This window comes from Scyliorhinus canicula, chromosome 2 (assembly GCF_902713615.1).
Source record: "Scyliorhinus canicula chromosome 2, sScyCan1.1, whole genome shotgun sequence".
In the NCBI taxonomy this organism is placed as follows: Eukaryota; Metazoa; Chordata; class Chondrichthyes; order Carcharhiniformes; family Scyliorhinidae; genus Scyliorhinus; species Scyliorhinus canicula.
Genome location: NC_052147.1, coordinates 86578557 through 86598428, shown reverse-complemented (window position 1 = coordinate 86598428; position 19872 = coordinate 86578557). Strand labels below are relative to the sequence as shown.

Genomic DNA, 19872 nt, shown 5'->3' with positions numbered 1-19872 from the left:
TTTAGTAGCACCCCGCTAGTTACAGTTTGCCAGCCAGAGAAGGAGCCATTTACCCTGACCCTCTACTTCTGTCAGTCAGCCAATCCTTTATCCAATCCAGTGGTCTACACCCAATCCCCTGTGAACTCACCTTCTGGATCAGTCTTTTAAGTGGCACCTTGTTAGATGTACCACATCTACAGGTTCCCCATTATCCACCTTGCTGGTTACGACCTCCAAGAACTCGAGCAAGTTTGTCAAGCATGACTCGCCCTTCATAAAACTATGCTGACAATGATAGATTGAGCTCTGTCTTTCCAAATGTTCAGTTATTTCCCCCTTGAAGATTGATTCCAGCAATTTATCCCCCCACAGAGGTCAAGCTAACCAGTCTATAGTTTCCTATCTTTTGCCGTTCTCCCTTTTTGAAAAGGGGGCGCCACGTTAGTGTATTTCCAATCCACTGGGACTCTTCCAGAATCCAGGGGAATTCTGAAATCAAATAAGCAATGCATCCACTACCTCTGCTGCCACTTCCCTTAATACCCTCGGGTGCAGGCCATCAGGTCCCGGAGACTTGTCTACCTTTAATCCCATTAGTTTCTTCAGAACCGTCTCCCTAGTGATGGTTATTGCACTAAGTTGTTCTGCATGAACTGTAATTTTCGTAAAATTTTTATTTTCTACCTTGAAGACAGTACCTTTGTCATCTGTGTTCCCCATTATTATCTCACCAGTATCGTCCTCTAAAGGGCCAATATTTACTTTAGCTATTCTCATCCTCTTTATATACTTATAGAAGCTTTTGGTATCAGTGTTTATGTTTTCTGCTAGTTTTGTTTCATAGTTCTGTGCACAGCATACATTCTGGCAGCTCTGTTAGATGGAGAAAAATAATAATGCAGGGACGTTGCATTTTGACAAAGTGACCTTCAACCAAGTGTAAAGTTGTCCACAATGCAGACTGCATGAGGACTGCAAGGAGATGGGAAGATAGATGAAACAAGAAAATATTACAACTCATTTTATATTATATTCTTCTTCTAGAAAATTTAGTGCCAAACATTTTTCTGGAACTCTTCTTCATCCTGCAGTTGTTGACATCCAGGGGAGGAGCATCAACAAATGATTTGGAAGACGCCATTGTGGGGAAAGGTAAGGGTTACCTAGTGGGGAGCAGTAATATTGGTATTCCAATTTGTCGCTCAAAATAAATACAATATGTAAACTACAATGTGTATAATATAAGCAATGCATATGAATAGGGGCCTCACGGTAGCATGGTGGTTAGCATCAATGCTTCACAGCTCCAGGGTCCCAGGTTCGATTCCCGGCTGGGTCACTGTCTGTGTGGAGTCTGCACGTCCTCCCCGTGTGTGCGTGGGTTTCCTCCGGGTGCTCCGGTTTCCTCCCACAGTCCAAAGATGTGCGGGTTAGGTGGATTGGCCATGCTAAATCGCCCGTAGTGTAAGGTTAATGGGGGGATTGTTGGGATATGGGTATACGGGTTACGTGGGTTTAAGTAGGGTGATCATTGTTCGGCACAACATCGAGGGCCGAAGGGCCTGTTCTGTGCTGTACTGTTCTATGTTCTATGAATAGAAATGATTTGCATTTGTACAGCACCTTTCATAACCTCTGGCTGCCTTTTAAGGTGCTTTCCAAACAATGACATACTTTTTGAAGTAGGAAATGTGGCAGCCAAGTTGCACGTTGTCAAGGTCCTACAAGTAGCAATGTATTAATGACTAGGTGATGGAAATAGTTGAATGGGCAATAATGGGGAACTGAAAGCCAGATGCAAGTGTGTTTAATGCCAGAATTAGAGTCAGAAACACAGCTATAAAATCTAGCCTGAAAATTCATAGTGACCTACTTGCCTGGATTGAAAATTCATACTTCTGAATATATCAAGAAGAGGCTGAATTAACTGGCATCACAGTTTTGTCTCTGAATCCACAGTAGTGCAAGCATTGAGAAGACATTATAGCGCGTGGTTCTGTGGGTGCCAATGACCATGTCTACCCACCTAATCCCTAATAAAGGATGGAAACTGTCGTCCATGGTTAGACTGTGTAGGGGAGACCAAAGGTGAAAAACAAGTAAGGGATATTACAGGTCACCATATATTTAGTCATCTGACTCTCAGTCTGCTTGTTGTCATGTCACTGTGGCTAAATTGGACAGGGGGAGTGTAATTTGCCATTTATTTTCGAAGTGTGGTGGCAGGTAGTTCACTCAGCACCATTCTGGCCAGAATGGTATGAACTGGGGTCTGTTTCCACACTTGTTGCTTCATTTAATTATGCATGGGTGAGCATCTTTCCGAATGTGGGTCGGGAGCTGATTCAGTTGCATGCCATCAGTGGCACGTCTGGGTGCCATATGTAAAAACCAGTCCGGCATACCCTTATCACTCATGTCGCCCACCTATCTTTATGAAATCAGGCAGTAAGTGTGGATCCTAGCCTCAAATAGAAGCCCTGATTCAACCACCATGTCCTCGAGGCCTTGATTCGAGGCGTCCCTGTTGAAGTTTTTCAGATGGATGTTAAACTGAGGCCTTGTTTTCTCCTTGAGGTGGATGTCGAATGTCCCACCCCTTTATTTGAAGAAGAGCAGGAGAGGTCTCCTCTGTTTTGGCCAATATTTATCCCTTCATCAGCATGACAAATAGATGATCAGATTGCTGATTTTGGGGGCTTGCTGTGTTTAAATTAAATTGGGCGCCATGTTCCTCTACATACAATACTTGGCTGTAAAATACTTTGGAGAATGTGAGACTGTGATAGGTGCTAGTCAGGAACAGCCACTTTCTGCTTCAGATATACATGCTGGTTCTGGCCTAAATGTTGTGAAAAGGGAGGTTTTAAGATAATTGAAAAGATCATATTAGATCATAGAAGAGGCAAGTTGTTCATTCTTCAACTGATCTTTATGATTTCTATATCCAAATGTAAAGGTAATTTATTTTCCAGATGTGGAACGACAGTACTTCAGGAGTGTTCAGAATTGCATCTACTTTGCTGTCAGAGTTCTGGAAACACAGTTCACGTGAGTATTATTTCCCTGTTAGTGAATTGTACAGTTTTAAAATTGTAGATACAACAACAGCACAAATGGATAAGATTTACCTTGATTGCATCTGTTGTCCCAACTTTTGAGGTCAGCTTCTTCCTAATAACGGGTTTGCCAGGGAGACGCGGAGGGAAATAACTCAACTGTTCATATTGTACACGGGTTTGGTCTGTGGGAATTCCCAGAGCCAGCCTTTCTCTAAAGACTAAAACTCTCTGTGAATTTATTTGTTTGTTTCTCCATGGATGTGGGCACCACTGGCTAGGCCAGCATTTATTGCCCAACCCTAATTGCCCTTGAGAAGGTGGTGATGAGCTGCCACCTTGAACTGCTGCATTCCATGTAGAAATAGAAATAGAGAAATACAGCACAGAACAGGCCCTTCGGCCCATGATGTTGTGCCGAACTTTTGTCCTAGGTTAATCATAGAATTTTGGACACTAAGGGCAATTTATCATGGCCAATCCACCCAACCTGCACATCTTTGGACTGTGGGAGGAAACCGGAGTACCCGGAGGAAACCCACGCACACACGGGGAGGATGTTCAGACTCCACACAGACAGTGACCCAAGTTGAAATCGAACTTGGGACCCTGGAGCTGTGAAGCAATTGTGCTATTCACAATGCTGCCGTGCTGCCCCAAGACCAGTGTAGTGACTGGTGTAATGCTGTAGTGTAGATATACCCTGGAGTTCAAGGATTTTAATGCAGCGACAGTAAGGAAAGCAATATATTTTCAAGTCAGGTTGGTGTGTGGTTTGGAGGGGCACTTGCAGATGCTGGCATTACTATGCATCTGCTCCATTTGCCTCTAGGTGGTAGAGGTTGCGGGTTTGGAAGGTGCTGCTGAAGGAGCCTTGGTGAGTTGTTTCAGTTCATCTTGTAGATGTTATACATTGCTGCCTCTGTGCATCAGTTGTGAGGGTGTGAATGCTTTAAGGCGATGGATGGCGTGCCAGTCAAGCGAGCAGTTTTGTCCTGGAGTCTCTTAAGTGTTGGAGCTGGTCTCATCCAGGCAATTAGGAAAGTATTACATAGATACATAGAAGACACAAGCAGGAGAAGGCCTTTTCCCTTTGAGCCTGCTCCGCCATTCATCACGATCATGGCTGATCATCCAACTCAATAGCCTAATCCTGCTTTCTCCCCATAGCCTTTGATCCCATTCTCCCCAAGTGCTATATCGAGCCGCCTCTTGAATATATTCAAAGTTTTAGCATCAACTACTTCCTGTGGTAATGAATTCCACAGGCTCACCACTCTTTGTGTGAAGAAGTGTCTCCTTATCTCTGTCCGAAATGGTTTATCCTGAATCCTCAGGCTGTGACCCCTGGTTCTGGACACACCTATCATTAGTAACATCTTCCCTGCATGTACCCTGTCAAGTTCTGTTAGAATTTTATAAGTCTCTATGAATCCCCCCCTCATTCTTCTGAACTCCAGCGAGAACAATCCCAACCTAATCAACCTCTCCTCATAGGACAGTCCTGCCATCCCTGGAATCAGTCTGGTAAACCTTCGCTGCACTCCCTCGAGAGCAAGAACATCCTTCCTCAGAGAGGGAGACCAAAACTGCACACAATACTCCCAAGTGTGGCCTCACCAAAGCACTGTACAATTGCAGCAACACATCCCTGCTTCTATACTCAACCTCTTGCAATGAAGGCCAACATACCATTAGCCTTCTTAACCGCCTGCTGCACCTGCATGCTTACCTTCAGCGACTGGTGCACAAGGACACCCAGGTCCCGCTGCACACTCCCCTCCAAATTTACAACCATTCAGGTAGTAATCTGCCTTCCTGTTTTTGCTTCCAAAATGAATAATCTCACACTTATCCAAATTATGCTGCATCTGCCATTGGTTTGCCCACTTGCCAAACCTGTCCAGATCATGCTGTAGGATCCCTGCATCCTCGTCACAATTCACCCTCCCACCTAATTTGGTATCATCTGCAAACTTTGAGATGTTACATTTTGTTCCCTAATCCAAATCATTAATCCATTGTGAATAGCTGAGGTCCCAGGACTGATTCCTGTGGTACCCCACTGGTTACTGCCTGCCAATTTTGAAAAGGACCCATTACTCCTGACTCTTTGTTTCCTCTCTGCCAACCAGTTTTCTATCCACCTCAATACATTTTCCCCCAATTCCATGCGCTTTAATTTTGCACAATAATCTCTTTTGCGGGACTTTGTCAAACGCCTTCTGAAAGTCCAAATGTACCACATCAAGTGGCTCCCCTTTATTGACTGTACTGGTTACCTCTTCAAAGAATTCCAACAGATTTGTCAAGCATGATTTTCCCTTCATTTAAAAAAAAATTTTTATTGAAATTTTTACAAAATATAAACAGCTCAACTCTATTAACAAAACAACACCCCAAGAACAATTCCCACCCAACTACAAAAGCAACTACAAACAAAAGAAAAAAAAAAACCAAAAGAACACCCAACGACAAAAGGGAGAGAGATAACACTTGCCACATCCCACAGACCCAGGTACACAATTCTCCCTCCTCCCGATCCAAACCCCCCCCCCCCCCCCCCCCCCCCCCACTCTCCCCCGGGTTGCTGCTGCTGCCGGCCTATTTCCCTACCGTTCCGCCAGGAAGTCCAGGAAAGGCTGCCACCGCCTAAAGAACCCTTGTACTGATCCCCTCAGGGAAAATTTCACCTTCTCCAATTTAATGAACCCCGCCATATCATTGATCCAGGCCTCCACACTTGTGGGCCTCGCATCCTTCCACTGAAGAAGAATCCTCTGCCGGGCTACTAGGGACGCAAAGGCCAGAACACCGGCCTCTTTCGCCTCCTGCACTCCCGGCTCCACTGCAACCCCAAAACTGGCGAGTCCCCAGCCAGGCTTGACCCTGGATCCCACCACCCTCGACACCGTCCTTGCTACCCCCTTCCAAAACTCCCCCACCGCTGGGCACGCCCAAAACATATGGGCGTGCTTCGCTGGGCTCCCCGAGCATCTAGCACACCTGTCCTCGCCCCCGAAAAACCTACTCCTCCTCGTCCCAGTCATGTGGGCCCTATGCAGCACCTTGAACTGTATGAGGCTAAGCCTCGCACAGGAAGATGAGGAATTCACTCTCTCCAGGGCATCCGCCCACGTCCCCTCCTCAATCTCCTCACCCAGCTCCTCTTCCCATTTACCCTTCAGTTCCTCCACCGAGGCCTCGTCTACCTCCTGCATCACCCGGTATATGTCCGAAATCCTCCCTCCTCCAACCCACACCCCCGAGAGCAACCGATCCCGCACCTCTCGTGGGGGCAGCAAGGGGAACCCCTCCACCTGCTGCCTGGCAAACGCCCTCACCTGCATGTACCTAAACATGTTCCCCGGGGGGAGCCCAAACATCCCCTCTAACTCCCCCAAGCTCGCGATCCTCCCCTCCACAAACAGGTCTCTCAGCCTCCTAACCCCTGCCCTGTGCCAGCCCAGGAATCCGCCATCAATGCTCCCTGGGACAAACCGATGGTTCCCCCGTATCGGGGCCTCCATCGAGCCCCCCACTTCTCCCCTGTGCCGTCTCCATTGCCCCCAAATTTTGAGGGTAGCCGCCACCACCGGGCTCGTGGTATACCTCGTTGGAGGGAGCGGCAACGGCGCCGTTACCAGCGCCTCCAGGCTCGTGCCCACACATGACGCCGCCTCCATCCTCTTCCATGCTGCCCCTTCCTCGTCCATTACCCACTTACGCACCATCGCTGCGTTGGCAGCCCAATAGTACCCACAGAGGTTGGGCAAAGTCCAGCCCCCCCTATCCCTGCCCCGTTCCAGGAACACTCTTCGAACCCTTGGAGTCCCATGCGCCCACACAAATCCCGTGATACTCCTGTTGACCCTCTTAAAAAAGGCCTTCGGGATAAGGATGGGGAAGCACTGGAACAGGAACAAAAACCTCGGGAGCACCGTCATCTTGACGGACTGCACCCTCCCCGCCAGTGACAGCGGTAACATATCCCACCTCTTAAACTCCTCCTCCATCTGCTCCACCAACTTTGTGAGGTTGAGCTTGTGTAGGGCCCCCCAGCTCCCAGCCACCTGGACCCCTAGGTACCTGAAGCTCTTCGCTGCCTGCTTCAATGGGAGCCTACCAATCCCCTCCTCTTGATCCCCCGGATGCACCACAAACAACTCACTCTTGCCCAGGTTCAACTTATACCCCGAGAAACCCCCAAATTCACTAAGAATCCTCATCACCTCCGGCATCCCACCCACCGTGTCCGCCACATACAGCAACAGGTCGTCCGCATACAGCGACACTCGATGCTCCTCCCCACCCTGCACCAGGCCCCTCCAGTTCCCTGACTCCCTCAATGCCATGGCCAGGGGCTCAATCGCCAACGCGAAGAGCAAGGGGGACAGGGGGCACCCCTGTCTCGTCCCCCGGTACAGCCGAAAGTACTCCGACCACCTCCTATTTGTGGCTACACTTGCCTTCGGGGCCTCGTAGAGCCGCCTCACCCACCGGATAAACCCCTCCCCAAACCCAAACCTCCCCAACACCTCCCACAAGTACTCCCACTCAACCCTATCAAAGGCCTTCTCCGCATCCAATGCCACCACTATCTCCGCCTCCCCTTCCATGGCCGGCATCATAATGACATTGAGGAGCCTTTGCACGTTGGTATTCAACTGCCTTCCCTTCACAAACCCCGTCTGGTCCTCATGAATGACCCCGGGCACGCAATCCTCTATCTAGTGGCCAGGATCTTTGCCAGCAGCCTAGCGTCGGCGTTCAGCAGCGAAATCGGCCTATATGACCCGCACTGCAGAGGGTCCTTGTCCCGCTTCAGGATCAAGGAAATCAGCGCCCGTGACATAGTTGGGGGCAAAGCCCCCCCTCCCTTGCCTCGTTAAAGGTCCGGACCAACAGAGGGCCCAACAGGTCCAAATACCTTTTATAAAATTCCGCCGGAAACCCATCCGGCCCCGGCGCCTTCCCCGACTGCATGCTCCCTATCCCTTTGACCACCTCCTCCAGCTCGATCGGCGCCCCCAGTCCCTCCACCTGCTCCTCCTCCACCCTCGGGAATCGCAGCTTGTCCAAGAAGCGCCCCATTCCACCCCCCTCCACCGCGGGCTCCGACCGGTACAATTCCCCATAGAAGTCTCTGAAGGCCCCATTAACATCTACTCCCCTCCGCACCACCTTCCCAGCCTTATCCGTCACTCCCCCAATCTCCCTGGCCGCGTCCTGCTTTCGGAGCTGGTGTGCCAGCATCCTGCTCGCCTTCTCCCCGTATTCATACACCGCCCCCTGTGCTTTCCTCCACTGAGCTTCCGCCTTTCTGGTAGTCAATAGGTCGAATCTGGCCTGACGGCTACGCCTCTCCCCCAGCAATCCCTGAGTCAGGAAGTGGAGTTACTTGTTACAGAATTCCTAGCCTCTGACGTGCAGATTATTTATTAGGTTGGTCCATTCAGTTTCTGGTAAATGGTAACCCTCAGGATGGGGTAATCTGCAATGACAATGCCATTGAATGTCATGGGGAGATGGTTACATTCACTCGTTGAAGATGGTCATTGCTTAGCACTTATGTGATGAGAATGTTACCTCTTATCAGCTCAAACCTGAATTATTTCCAAATGTTGCTGCATTGGGACATGGACTGCTTTGATATCTGAGGAGTCCTGAAAGGTTTGAACATTACAATCATCAGCGGAAATCCCCACTTTTGATCTTTGCAACATTCGGTCAGAAGTGGGATGTTTTACGATTGTATAATGTTCAGAACCATTCACAGCTCCTCAGATACTGAAGCAGTATATGTCTATATGACCTGGAAATGTCTGTGCACATTGATGTTCTTGAACAATGAATGATTGGGATTGAATGGTGCACTGGGTACCGTTTCAGTTTTGTATGTCTGTCTGCATTGTTCTTGATGATGCTTTAACAAAACAGCCTGTAATCTGCAGCAACCTAGCAGCCTTGTTCAAAGAGGCCCAAGGGGTGCTTCGTCTGGCCCATGCAAATTAAAGGGTAGCTCCACAAGGTGGCGTGTTGCAATTCTAAAGCTTTCCTGAGGTGGGGATTAAGGCAAGTCGTTTTGGTCCTTGCACAAAGGTTTTACTTGATGTTTGGTCGATGCTGGATGTTGATGCTTAGATATAAATTGGATAAATATTCCAATTTTAAGTTTCCTCAGATCTATTTCGACAGGTTGTCTGATGTCCTATGTGAAACAAAATTGTATAAATCGGAGTGGTCTTGTGCAGTTTCTTGATAGCTCATTGTGGGTAGCCTGGTATTGATGGATTGCGCCAAAGAGGGAAACTGAGGTTAGCAGTGTGCTTTGCAGCTCCATGGTCACAGGATCAATTCCCGGCTTGGGTCACTGTGCGGAGCCTGCACGTTCTCCCCGTGTTTGCGTGGGTTTCCTCCGGGTGCTCCGGTTTCCTCCCACAGTCTAAAGATGTGCAGGTTTGGTGGATTGGCCAGGCTAAATTGTCCTTAGTATCCAAAAAGGTTAGGTGGGGTTACGGGGATTGCGTGGAGGTGTAGGTGTAAGTAGAGTGCTATTTCCGAGGGTCGGTTCAAACTCGATGGGCCGGAGGGCTTCCTTCTGCACTGTAAATTCTATGATTCTATGAGACCCAGTTCTTTGTCCTCACTGAGTTAGCTAATGTCAGTTGTGAGAATAATGGGGTCAGAATTGGACAAAGAAAAAGGACAGTTAGCCCCCTAATTAGTAATCAATCAAGCCTGTGGGAAAGTACATGTGCGTTAATGTTGAGCGAGGATCAAGTTGAAACTTCATGCCCCCCAGAGTTGAATTGCATGTTGCTGCATATTTGAAGAATAGAATCATTTACAGCTCATTTGCTCCATTGAGACCATGCTGGCTCCCCACAGAAAAATCCATTTCCCCATAGCCATAGTCATTTACGCCACTGAAGGGGGCCATTCGGCCCATTGAGTCCATGCTCACTTCCCACAGAGCAATCTTGTCAGTCCCACTGCTTTGCTTGATCCCTATAAACACTGCGAGTGAAGGTTGCAGGTTTGGCAGGTGCTGTTGAAGGAACCTTGGTGATTGCTGCAGTACATTTTGTAGCTGGTGCACACTGCTGCCACTGTGCGTCGGTGGTGAAGGGAGTGAATGTTTAAGGTGGTGGATGCAGTGCTTTGATGCTACTTTGTCTTGGATAGTGTCGAACTTCTGGAGTATGCCCCTTCACCTTCTAAGATTGATGTATGCGCAACCTGACCGCCCTGTGTTCCTGTAAACATTTTAGAAAGTATGCCCTATGTTATGGACGACTGGTCAGCTCTCAGCAGTGGTTAAGATACTGGACCAGAACCATAATGTTTTTAAGTTTTAATGCAGTGTGGAAAGATGGATTTGTTCCAGGAGTGATAAAATAAGAAATAGGATCTGGTTATTTTGTAAACCAACTTTATTAAAACGAAAGGAAAACAATATTTGCTCTTTGAACTAGAACCCTAACAATATTGGATTACATGCAGTTTCCTACCACACGAGTTCTCATTAAACAGCACTTTACATGAACATATAGCTCTAATTATTTACACAGACAGGTAAAGGTGATACTTGCATTTACAAAACAATTTTCCAGCTGTGAAGTTCCTTCAGAACCCTTTCCGAAAGCCTGTCTCTGCAACAACTTTCCATGACCCCCCCCCCCCCCCCCCCCCCCCCCCCCCCCCCCCCCCCCGGTGGCTTTTCAAATCCTCCTTCCCACCTGTTCCAGCAGGATTCTTTCCATCTCTTTGAGCTCCGACCAGCCCCTCAAGCAAAGGTTCTCTCCTGGGATGTCCAGACTTGAACCCATCATTGTTATCTTGGCTGGCTGTCTGATTTCCCATTCCCGTTTCAACAAAAGAACAGTCAAGCTATTGAGATGCAACTGACTTCCCATTTACAAACACAAGAGGTCATCAGGCTCTGTAACAGGATAATGGCTGGTCAAATAAGAGTGTCCTGAAGGACAGTGTATCTCAAGTGGGTCACTCTGGCTAACAGGGGTATCCTGTGTATTCCCACAAACTAGTTTAAGTCTGAATGAGACAGTGTAACTCAGCCAAGTGTGAGCTTATCCCTCTGACTCCGTGCTAGCAGTTTTTCCCTCGGTCTGTTAACCTACCATATCTTTTGCCGAACATATCTTTGATCCCATTTCTGGACCCAAGGTTCTAATATCTCCCCCTCATAACACCGGCAAGTTTATTTCTTTCAAGCCCCAACCAATTTCCTTTTGAAATCATTGGTTGTTTCTGTTTCCACCACCCTTTTGGACAGAAAGTTGCAGGTCATTATCATTTGCTGTGGAAATAAAGTTCTCAACATTGCCTGTTTATCACTTACCCAAAATCTTAAATCTATGTCCCCTAGTCCTTGTAGCTTCAGCTAATGGGAAGTGATTTTCATTGTCCACCTTATCTAAGCCTGTCATAATCTTGTAAACCTCTATTAAATCTCCACTTGATCATCTTTGCTCCAAGGAGAACAGTCTCAAGCTTTTCAACCTAACCTTGTAGCCCTGGGCTACCTCTCCATCTCCATCCCTGGGACCATTCTGGTAAATCTCCTGCATCATCTCAAGAACCATCATATCTTTGCTAAAATGTGGTAACAAGAACTGGACACACTAGAGTTGGGACACAAGGCAAGGTTTATAAGGCTCAGCATAATGTCTCTGCTTTTGTCTCAATGCCTCGATGATACCCAACATTCCATATACTTTTCTTATCACTCCTTCAACATCCTGCCATCTTAAAAGATTGATGCACATGCATCTCCAGGTTCATCTGTTCCTGCACATTCTTAATTGTGCTGTATGCCTATATTGTCTTGCCCTATTCCTTCTGCCAAAATGCATCACCTCCCATTTCTCTGTATTAAAGTCCATCTGCCACTTGTCACCCCGTTATGCTCTCCTTTCTATGTCATGTTGACTAGAATTCTTGTTCCAATTAGACAAAACACCTTTATCTTTAAATCATATCACGTCTTTATTAGGAAATGTATTAAAACATAAATACTTATGACTCCTACAAGACTGATGCACTGTATCACACATGTAAATGTTTCTATTCCCCTCCATGTCCACCACTATAAGTTTACAAGCATAGATTTTAACTGCTAATACTTATCTAATGGACATGTAGAGGCATCATTACCGGCTCGAGTTGACCAGGCGTAGAGCGGAATTGGACTTCAAGTTCAGAGCTTGAGTTTCCTCCATCTGCGCTGTTGTTCCACAAGGTTACGCTGATGAAATCATTTTCTTTCCTTACACCGATCTCGTTGACACAGATCTCTGGCTTCTAGTTATGTGCTCACAGAGCAGCACTACACGTTTCTTGTCATGAATGTTCAAAGAGTTGTGACTCACTCCGGGGTCTTATTTCTTCTCAGGAGCATGGCACACTGTTGTGTGTTCAGATTAGTTCATTGCAGGATGTTTGACCTTAGAATCATAGAATTTACAGTGCAGAAGGAGGTCATTCGGCCCATTGAGTCTTCACCGGCCCTGGGAAAGAGCATCCTACCCAAGCCCACACCTCCACCCTATCCCTGTAACCCCACCCTATCTTTTTGGAGACTAAGGGGCAATAGCATGGCAATCTACCTAACCTGCACATCTTTGGACTGTGGGAGGAAACCGGAGCACCCAGAGGAAACCCACGCAGACACGGGGAGAATATGCAGACTTCGCACAGACAGTGACCCAAGCCGGGAATCGAACCTGGAACCTCGGGGCACCGGGAACCGGAGCACCCAGAAGAAACCCACGCAGACACGAGGAGAACGTCAGACTTCACACAGACAATGACCCAGCGGGGAAGCAGCATGATTTGAAACTTGACTTTGGATTTCAAGATCCAACTCATGTTTTTTTTTCCCATTTAGCTTACCCAATTCTTTATTTTCCAATTAAGGGGCAATTTAGCATGGCCAATTCGCCTACACTGCACATCTCTGGATTGTGGGGATGAAACCCACGGAGACATGAGGAGAATGTGCAAACTCCACACAGACAGTGATCCGGGGCCGGATCGAACCCAGGTCCTCTGCGCTGTGAGACAGCAGTGCGAACCACTGCGCCACCGTACTGCCCCACGATTCAACTCATTTATATATGGTAAAAATAGCAGTGACTCTAGCATTAACCCTTGCACAACAGAACTGTTTACCATCCTCCAATCCAAAGAAAACAACCATCTAACACAACTTGCTGTTTTAAGCTAATAGTTTTTATCCGCAAGTCTCAATTTTGGTAATCAGCTGTTTATTTGCAGTATTGTCAAATGCTTTCTTAAAATCCACGTGGACAACAAACACTGCATTTCTTTCACCCACCTTCTTTGTTTCTTCATCAAAATATCATATTATGTTAGTCAAGCACAATCTGCCTTTTACAAACTTGTGCTGACTCTGCATAATTAACTCTAACCCCGCTCCAAACGTCTTGAATTTTTTTCCCCCCATGGATTCCAAAGCCTTACCCACCACTAATGTTCAATTAACTGGCCTAGCTGCCAGGGCTGTCCTTCCAGCCTTTCTTGGATAATGGTGTCATGTTTGCTACTCTTTTAAGAAGATCAAGGCAAGTCCTTCCATTTTCTCCTCCCCAACTTCCTTTTGCAATCTGGCATCTGGATCAGGTGACTTATCTAATGTAAGCATAGCCAATTTTTCGAGTACTAACTGCCATTCAGTTTTAACACTATACATTGCCTCCACTATCTCCGCTTCTACTGATATTTTATCAGATTCCTATTCCTTATTAAACACCGATACAAAGCTCTCATTAAGTATTATAACCTTGCCCTGCACGTCTAAGTATGTACCACCCTCTTTGTTCCTAATAAGACCCACACCACTTCTTGCTACCGGCTTACTATTTGCATGCTGGGCGAAGGTCTTTGATATCTATTTTGATATCTATTTTATGTTGATTGCCATTCTATTCTAGTGTACCCAATTATTTTTTTTCCAATTAAGGGGCAATTTAACATGGCCAATTCACCTAACCTGCACATCTTTGAGTTGTGGGGGTGAAACCCACGCAGACATGGGGAGAATGTGCAAACTCCACACTTAGTGACCCAGGGCTGTGATTCGAACCCGGGTCCTCAGCGCCGCAGTCCCAGTGCTATCCACTGTGCCACATGCTGCCCTGCCATTCTATTCTAATTCTCCCTCTTGGCTAGTCTTATTTTTGTTGTCATTTCCCCTTTCAACTGATTTGTATTTAGATTTATTGTCACGTGTACCGAGCGACAGTGAAAAGTGTTCTGGGTACAGTCCAGGCAAATCGTTCCATACATGAAAAAGATTATGGTTAGTGATTATATGAATTTTAGAATTAAGATTTAAAAGGTTAGAACAGTAATGAAAGATGTAGGAAGAGGATCTGTGGGGGAGAGCTCGCAGAGAGTCGCCACACTCCAGCACCAGCACTATCTTGGAGGAAAAAAACCAGGCCGTTGGGATCAGAGCCACTGGGTATTGAGGTGATGTGGTGCTGTTGAAAGGGGTAGGGATCTGGTTCTGTAGTCCTCAGCCCCTCAGGAACTGGGGAGCAAAATCAGAATGAATCCATTTGGGATGTCACAAATGCCTCTTATTTGGCAAAGGGAACAAATTCTAAGCTCATTTCTGTTGTCCGGCAGCGTCATTTGAACTGGTTCTCACTTGAAGAATTAATTTGCCATGTATCATGCAGCCTCCTTATTCATCAAATTCTCTATCTCTCAGCTCATTCAAGGAGTCCTGTTTTTGACTCGTCTATACCTGAAGCACCCCTTTCTTAAAGATTACCCATTGCATTGTTAAATTATTCCTGTCAGTCTCCAGTTCCATTTTACCCTGATCCTGAGGTTTTAGATTAGATTGTTCCTTGATCTTCTCCATTAATTTAAAACTTATGATGTGATGATCACTCTTAGCCAAATGATTCCTAACTTGGTCCACTTGGCTTACCTCATTTCCTAGCACCAGATCCAGCAATCTCTCCTTTCCAGTCCTATCAGATGACAGGAGTACTAACCTACAGCAAGTTTCACAGGTGTTTATTATCTGCAAGAAACACCTGTCAAACCCTCGCTATCTTGGGTCATGACAGTCCTGATGAGGTAGCTTACCAAAGTTCCTTTTCAACCAGCTAATAACATCTTGGTTCATGGTTTGACCACATCTGAGAAAGCACCCAGCTCTCTCTGTGAATGTCTGAATTGTTCTCACAACTTTCCAGGTTTTTGACCTTTTAAGCCAGCTTGCACAGTATCTTCAAGAGCTCCGGTGTCCCTTTCAGCCAAACAGGAAAACCAACCACTTCCTGAGTGTCCTACTTCTTTTCCTCTCAAAACTCCCTGTTCCTCTTTCTGTCTCTCTCTTTGTAGCTCTCCTCTGTGTCTGCATCTCTCCTTTGTGTCATCTAGCTACATGTCTTCTTTCTTCACTTCTTTGCTGTTGGTGCTGCTTCCTGATTGAGTGTCCTGGTCCATGGATCGCTATTTCTTCTTGTCCAAGAAAATTACAATTGACCTCTTTACAATCGATGCAAGCTCTTAAAAGTCCCTTTTAAACATTATTTTTTTAAAGAATACAGGTTCCCTAGACTTTTTCAAGAAGATACAAAGTTTCCTCCCTATTATTTTTGTTTCAACGGTCACCACACAAGGCTTTGCTGGCCCCTCCTCTACTGTCCCTTTCCCTTTGATACCATGGTGTGGGCAGCATTCCTGAAGGAAATTGTCAATCCCTAATCTCTAAATCTATGTACCTGTTTGGGAATGTGGCACACCCTAAAGACTCCTGTGCTACTTGCGTTTTCCGCCTCTTCCAGATAGCCACCCATGTATTATTCTGTATTTGCAATGTCTGTGAGGTGTCCACCTCCTGGAACATGCAATCCAGGAACCTCTCATCATTCCTCATAGTCCACCACGATTCCAGCTTCCCCATAAGCTTGTAAATGCTGAACTCGAGCTAGAGGCACTTCTACGTGCGCTCACCCACGTGTTCCCACATGGTGCAAGGAACAGGTCTCAGACAACCATTCATGTTATAAAAGATAAATTCACTGTTTCCAGTTTGTGCTCCGGATAAACTATTATATTTTTTAAATTTCCCAACTCCTAAATTGAATGAATGCCACAGATCAGAGAGAAAAAAATACTCACCAACCAATCGCTTACCCTTTCCCTGTGATATCACACTTTATTTTCTTTAGAATTCAGTCAGTCTGCTTGGGAATGTACAGACGGTTTCTCGCTTCTCCCTCTCAGACTCGCTCTTTTATTTTCTTGCACTGCTTCCTCGCAGACTTGCTCTTTATCCTCTCGCACTGCTCTCTCTGACTCTCTTTTATCCTCTCATTCCCTCGCAGACTCACTCTTTTATCCTCTCTCACTACTCCCTCTGACTCGCTCTTTTATCCTCCCGCACTGCTCCCTCTTCGATTCTTTTATCCTCGCACTGCTCCCCCTCAGACTCGCTCTTTTATCCTCTCTCATTGCTCCCTCTCAGACTCACTCTTTAATCCGCTCGCACTGCTTCCTCTTGGACTTGCTGTTTTATCCTCTCGCACTGCTCCCTCTCCGATTCTCTCTTTTATCCTTTAGTACTTCTCCCTCTCGGACTCGCTCTTTTTCCTCTCTGTGCTCCCTCTCGGACTCCCTCTTTATCCTCTCGCAGTGCTCCCTCTCAGACACGCTTATTTATCCTCTCGCACTGCACCCTCTGGACTCCCTCTTTTATCCTCTCTCATTGCTCCCTCTAGACTCGTTCTTTTATCCTCTCGCCACTCGATTGCTGGTGGCCGTGGCCGTAGAAAACATTTTTAAGAAAAGTTTGAAAATATACCAGATGGAATAATGTGCTTTGCATTCTCTCACTTAAATTTTGTTTTACAGGATCATTTCCCATTTGGATAAGGGGACGATAAGGCTTCTTGGTGAGAATGACCGACTTGGTATATTCTCTGTTTCATTACGTGACCGCTTGACCCGTGCCAATGAGGTCAGCACTGCACAGGTGAGATAACATACATTTGCCTTTGCTACTTTCTAAATTCTTTTTTTCATCATATGTTACTTTTTTCTGTTGTGTGGATTTTTAGTGATGGACTATCTTCCGTTATTTATTATCATGAAATTATCATTGAAATTTGCTGCTTCCAGTTTTAGTGGAATGCAAGCAGTGACTATTCAATATGTTCTCATAATTTAATCTTTTAAAAAATATAAATTCAGAGTATCCAATTCATTTTTTTTCCAATTAAGGGGCAAATTAGCGTGGCCAATCCAACTACCATGCACATCTTTTAGGTTGTGGGGGTGAAACCCTCGCAAACACGGGACGAATGTGCAAACTCCACACGGACAGTGACCCAGAGCCGGGATCGAACCTGGGACCTCAGTGCCGTGAGGCAACCGTGCTAACCACTTGAGCCACCATGCTGCCCATATTTAATCTTTTTAACCTTTATATCATTCTTATGAATCTGGGTGTAAGGCCTATATAATCTTCCTGAAGTGTAGTGTGCCCAGCATTAAATGCAGTTACTCTAAATGGAGTCTAACCAGAGTTCTGCACAGAGGCCTGGATGTGGTGGATGTGGAGAGTATGTTTCCACTTGTAGGAAAAACTACAACTGGAGGACACCATATCAGACACAAGGGACGATCCTTTAAAACAGAGATAAGGAGGCATTTCTTCAGGCAGAGGGTGGTGAATCTGTCGAACTCTTTACCCCACAAGGCTATGGAGGCCAATTCACTGAGTGCCTTTAAGACAGAGATAGATAGGTTCTTGATTTAATAAGGGGTTATGGGAGAAGGCAGGAGAATGGGGATGGGAAAATATCAGCCATGGTTGAATGGCAGAGCAGACTCGATGGGTTGAGCAGCCTAATTCTGCTCCTTCTTATGGTCTTAACTGTTAGATCTTGTATTCTAGCTCTCTTGAAATGAAAACCACCGTTCCATTCACTTTTTATTGACCATCTGCTTCCAACCCCATTATCACATCTTTGTATGGTTTAATTTCTCTCTGCTTGGAAGTTGTCAGCTTATGGTCTGAAAGTATCATGAGCTCTTGAAAACCCGGTCATCTAATTGGCTTGTACCGAGTTTTCCAAATATCAGACCAAAAATCTGATTAAATCTTACTCTCTCCATGTTGCAATGGAATATCTACCCAATCAATTTCTCAGACTTACAAGACCTTTTGGGTTTTGTATTCTTTCTGCCCTCTCTGGAAGTTGTAATTCTGGGTTTTAATTCTGAGTACTGTGGAGGAAGGTGACTATGCTGACCAGTTGGGGAGTTAGTTGTATTGACCACTTAATTCTCATTGTGTGCGCTGCCAGTGTGGAACATTGAGTTCTTGACTGAAAACATATCTTGCTGCAAACATATGTAATGATACCCTGCCCCAGCCCCCTTCTGCCCCACCTCCATCAGCCACACCAAAGAAATATTAACTTATCAATGTCTACATTGTTATGGGAGCGGCGTTTTTAGAACCCCAAAATGTATCATGGAGTTCAACCAACCTCTCCCTTTAATGTATTGTTGCTTTTGAAGCACTCGGCTTGGTCTCCAGGTGTGGTATTAACAATTATGGACACGTGGTTTTTTAAACACAAAACAATGTTTATTCCATGAATTCAACTTAACCTTTTTAAATAAACATTGGATCCCTTAACACCTCTTACTTCAAAGATAACCCCGAAAATAATACAACACTAAATAATCCCTCAAAATGTTCTTTCAAACCTCCAAAAGACTTAACACCTTTAAACGGAAACACATCAGGTTAAAGACATTACTATTATGAGTTTAAATCACCCAAATGATTCAGAGATAGTCTTTCATGGCAGAGATCACCGCAGATCCAGCTCACTGCAAACACAGACTCACCCAAGCTCTTGTCCTCAAAACTGAAACCAAAACACTGCAAAATGGCTGAGCTAAAAACTCAGCTCCACCCACACTCTGACATCACTTCAGTAATATGAGCTGCCTCATTTCTTAAAGGTACATTGCTTAAACATCCATTTCTTAAAGGTGCTCTCACATGACAACATTTAGAATTTCACAACCTTCCCATTATAATGTTTACATTTTTACCTTCATGAAAGAGCCATGTTGTTTCAGTGTTAATTGCTTATTTTACAGGTATCACCTGCTCTCCATTCAGTCATACAGTCTGTTCCATTTGAACCTGAAACTGACAATCGGTCAAATTTTGCCAGCGACAGAGCCTTTCAGAATTTCAAGAAGCAAAGGTACAGAGCATTTATTGTTACAAATATAAATAGGAGCAGCGGCCAGCCATTCAGCCCCTTGAGCTTGTTCTGAATCATAGAATCATTAGAATTTACAGTGCAGAAGGAGGCCATTCGGCCCATTGAGTCTACACTGGCTCTTGGAAAGAGCACCCTACCCAAGGTCCACACCTCCACCCTATCCCGATAACCCAGTAACCCCACCCAACACTAAGGGCAATTTTGGACACTAAGGGCATTTAGCATGGCCAATCCACCTAACCTGCACATCTTTGGACTGTCGGAGGAAATCGGAGCACCCGGAGGAAACCCACGCAGACACAGGGAGAATGTGCAGACTCCGCACAGACAATGACCCAAGCCGGGAATCGAACCTGGGACCCTGGAGCTGTGAAGCAATTGTGTAACCGCAATGCTACCGTGCTGCCCTATTCTGTATTCAATTGGATCATAGTTGTTCTGATGAGATAGAGACCGGTAGGCTAACTTTTAAGTCGCAAGAGGAAAGATGGTTTTCACAACCTCAGGAT

The 19872-nt window shown here is 45.9% G+C and overlaps 1 protein-coding gene across 3 annotated transcripts in view; it reads left to right on the top strand.

The window, feature by feature from the left end:
• Positions 1-19872, top strand: part of cdan1 (codanin 1) — a 135163-nt gene that overhangs the window by 27410 nt on the left and 87881 nt on the right. For all 3 annotated transcript variants that reach the window (XR_005458509.1, XM_038782056.1, XM_038782046.1), the window contains exons 5-8: positions 1027-1134; positions 2958-3033; positions 16965-17085; positions 19233-19342. Coding sequence is in view for 2 of the 3 variants with exons in the window: in XM_038782056.1 (XP_038637984.1) it covers positions 1027-1134; positions 2958-3033; positions 16965-17085; positions 19233-19342 (415 nt within the window). In the remaining variant the exon portion in view is untranslated. The remainder of the gene's footprint in view (positions 1-1026; positions 1135-2957; positions 3034-16964; positions 17086-19232; positions 19343-19872) is intronic.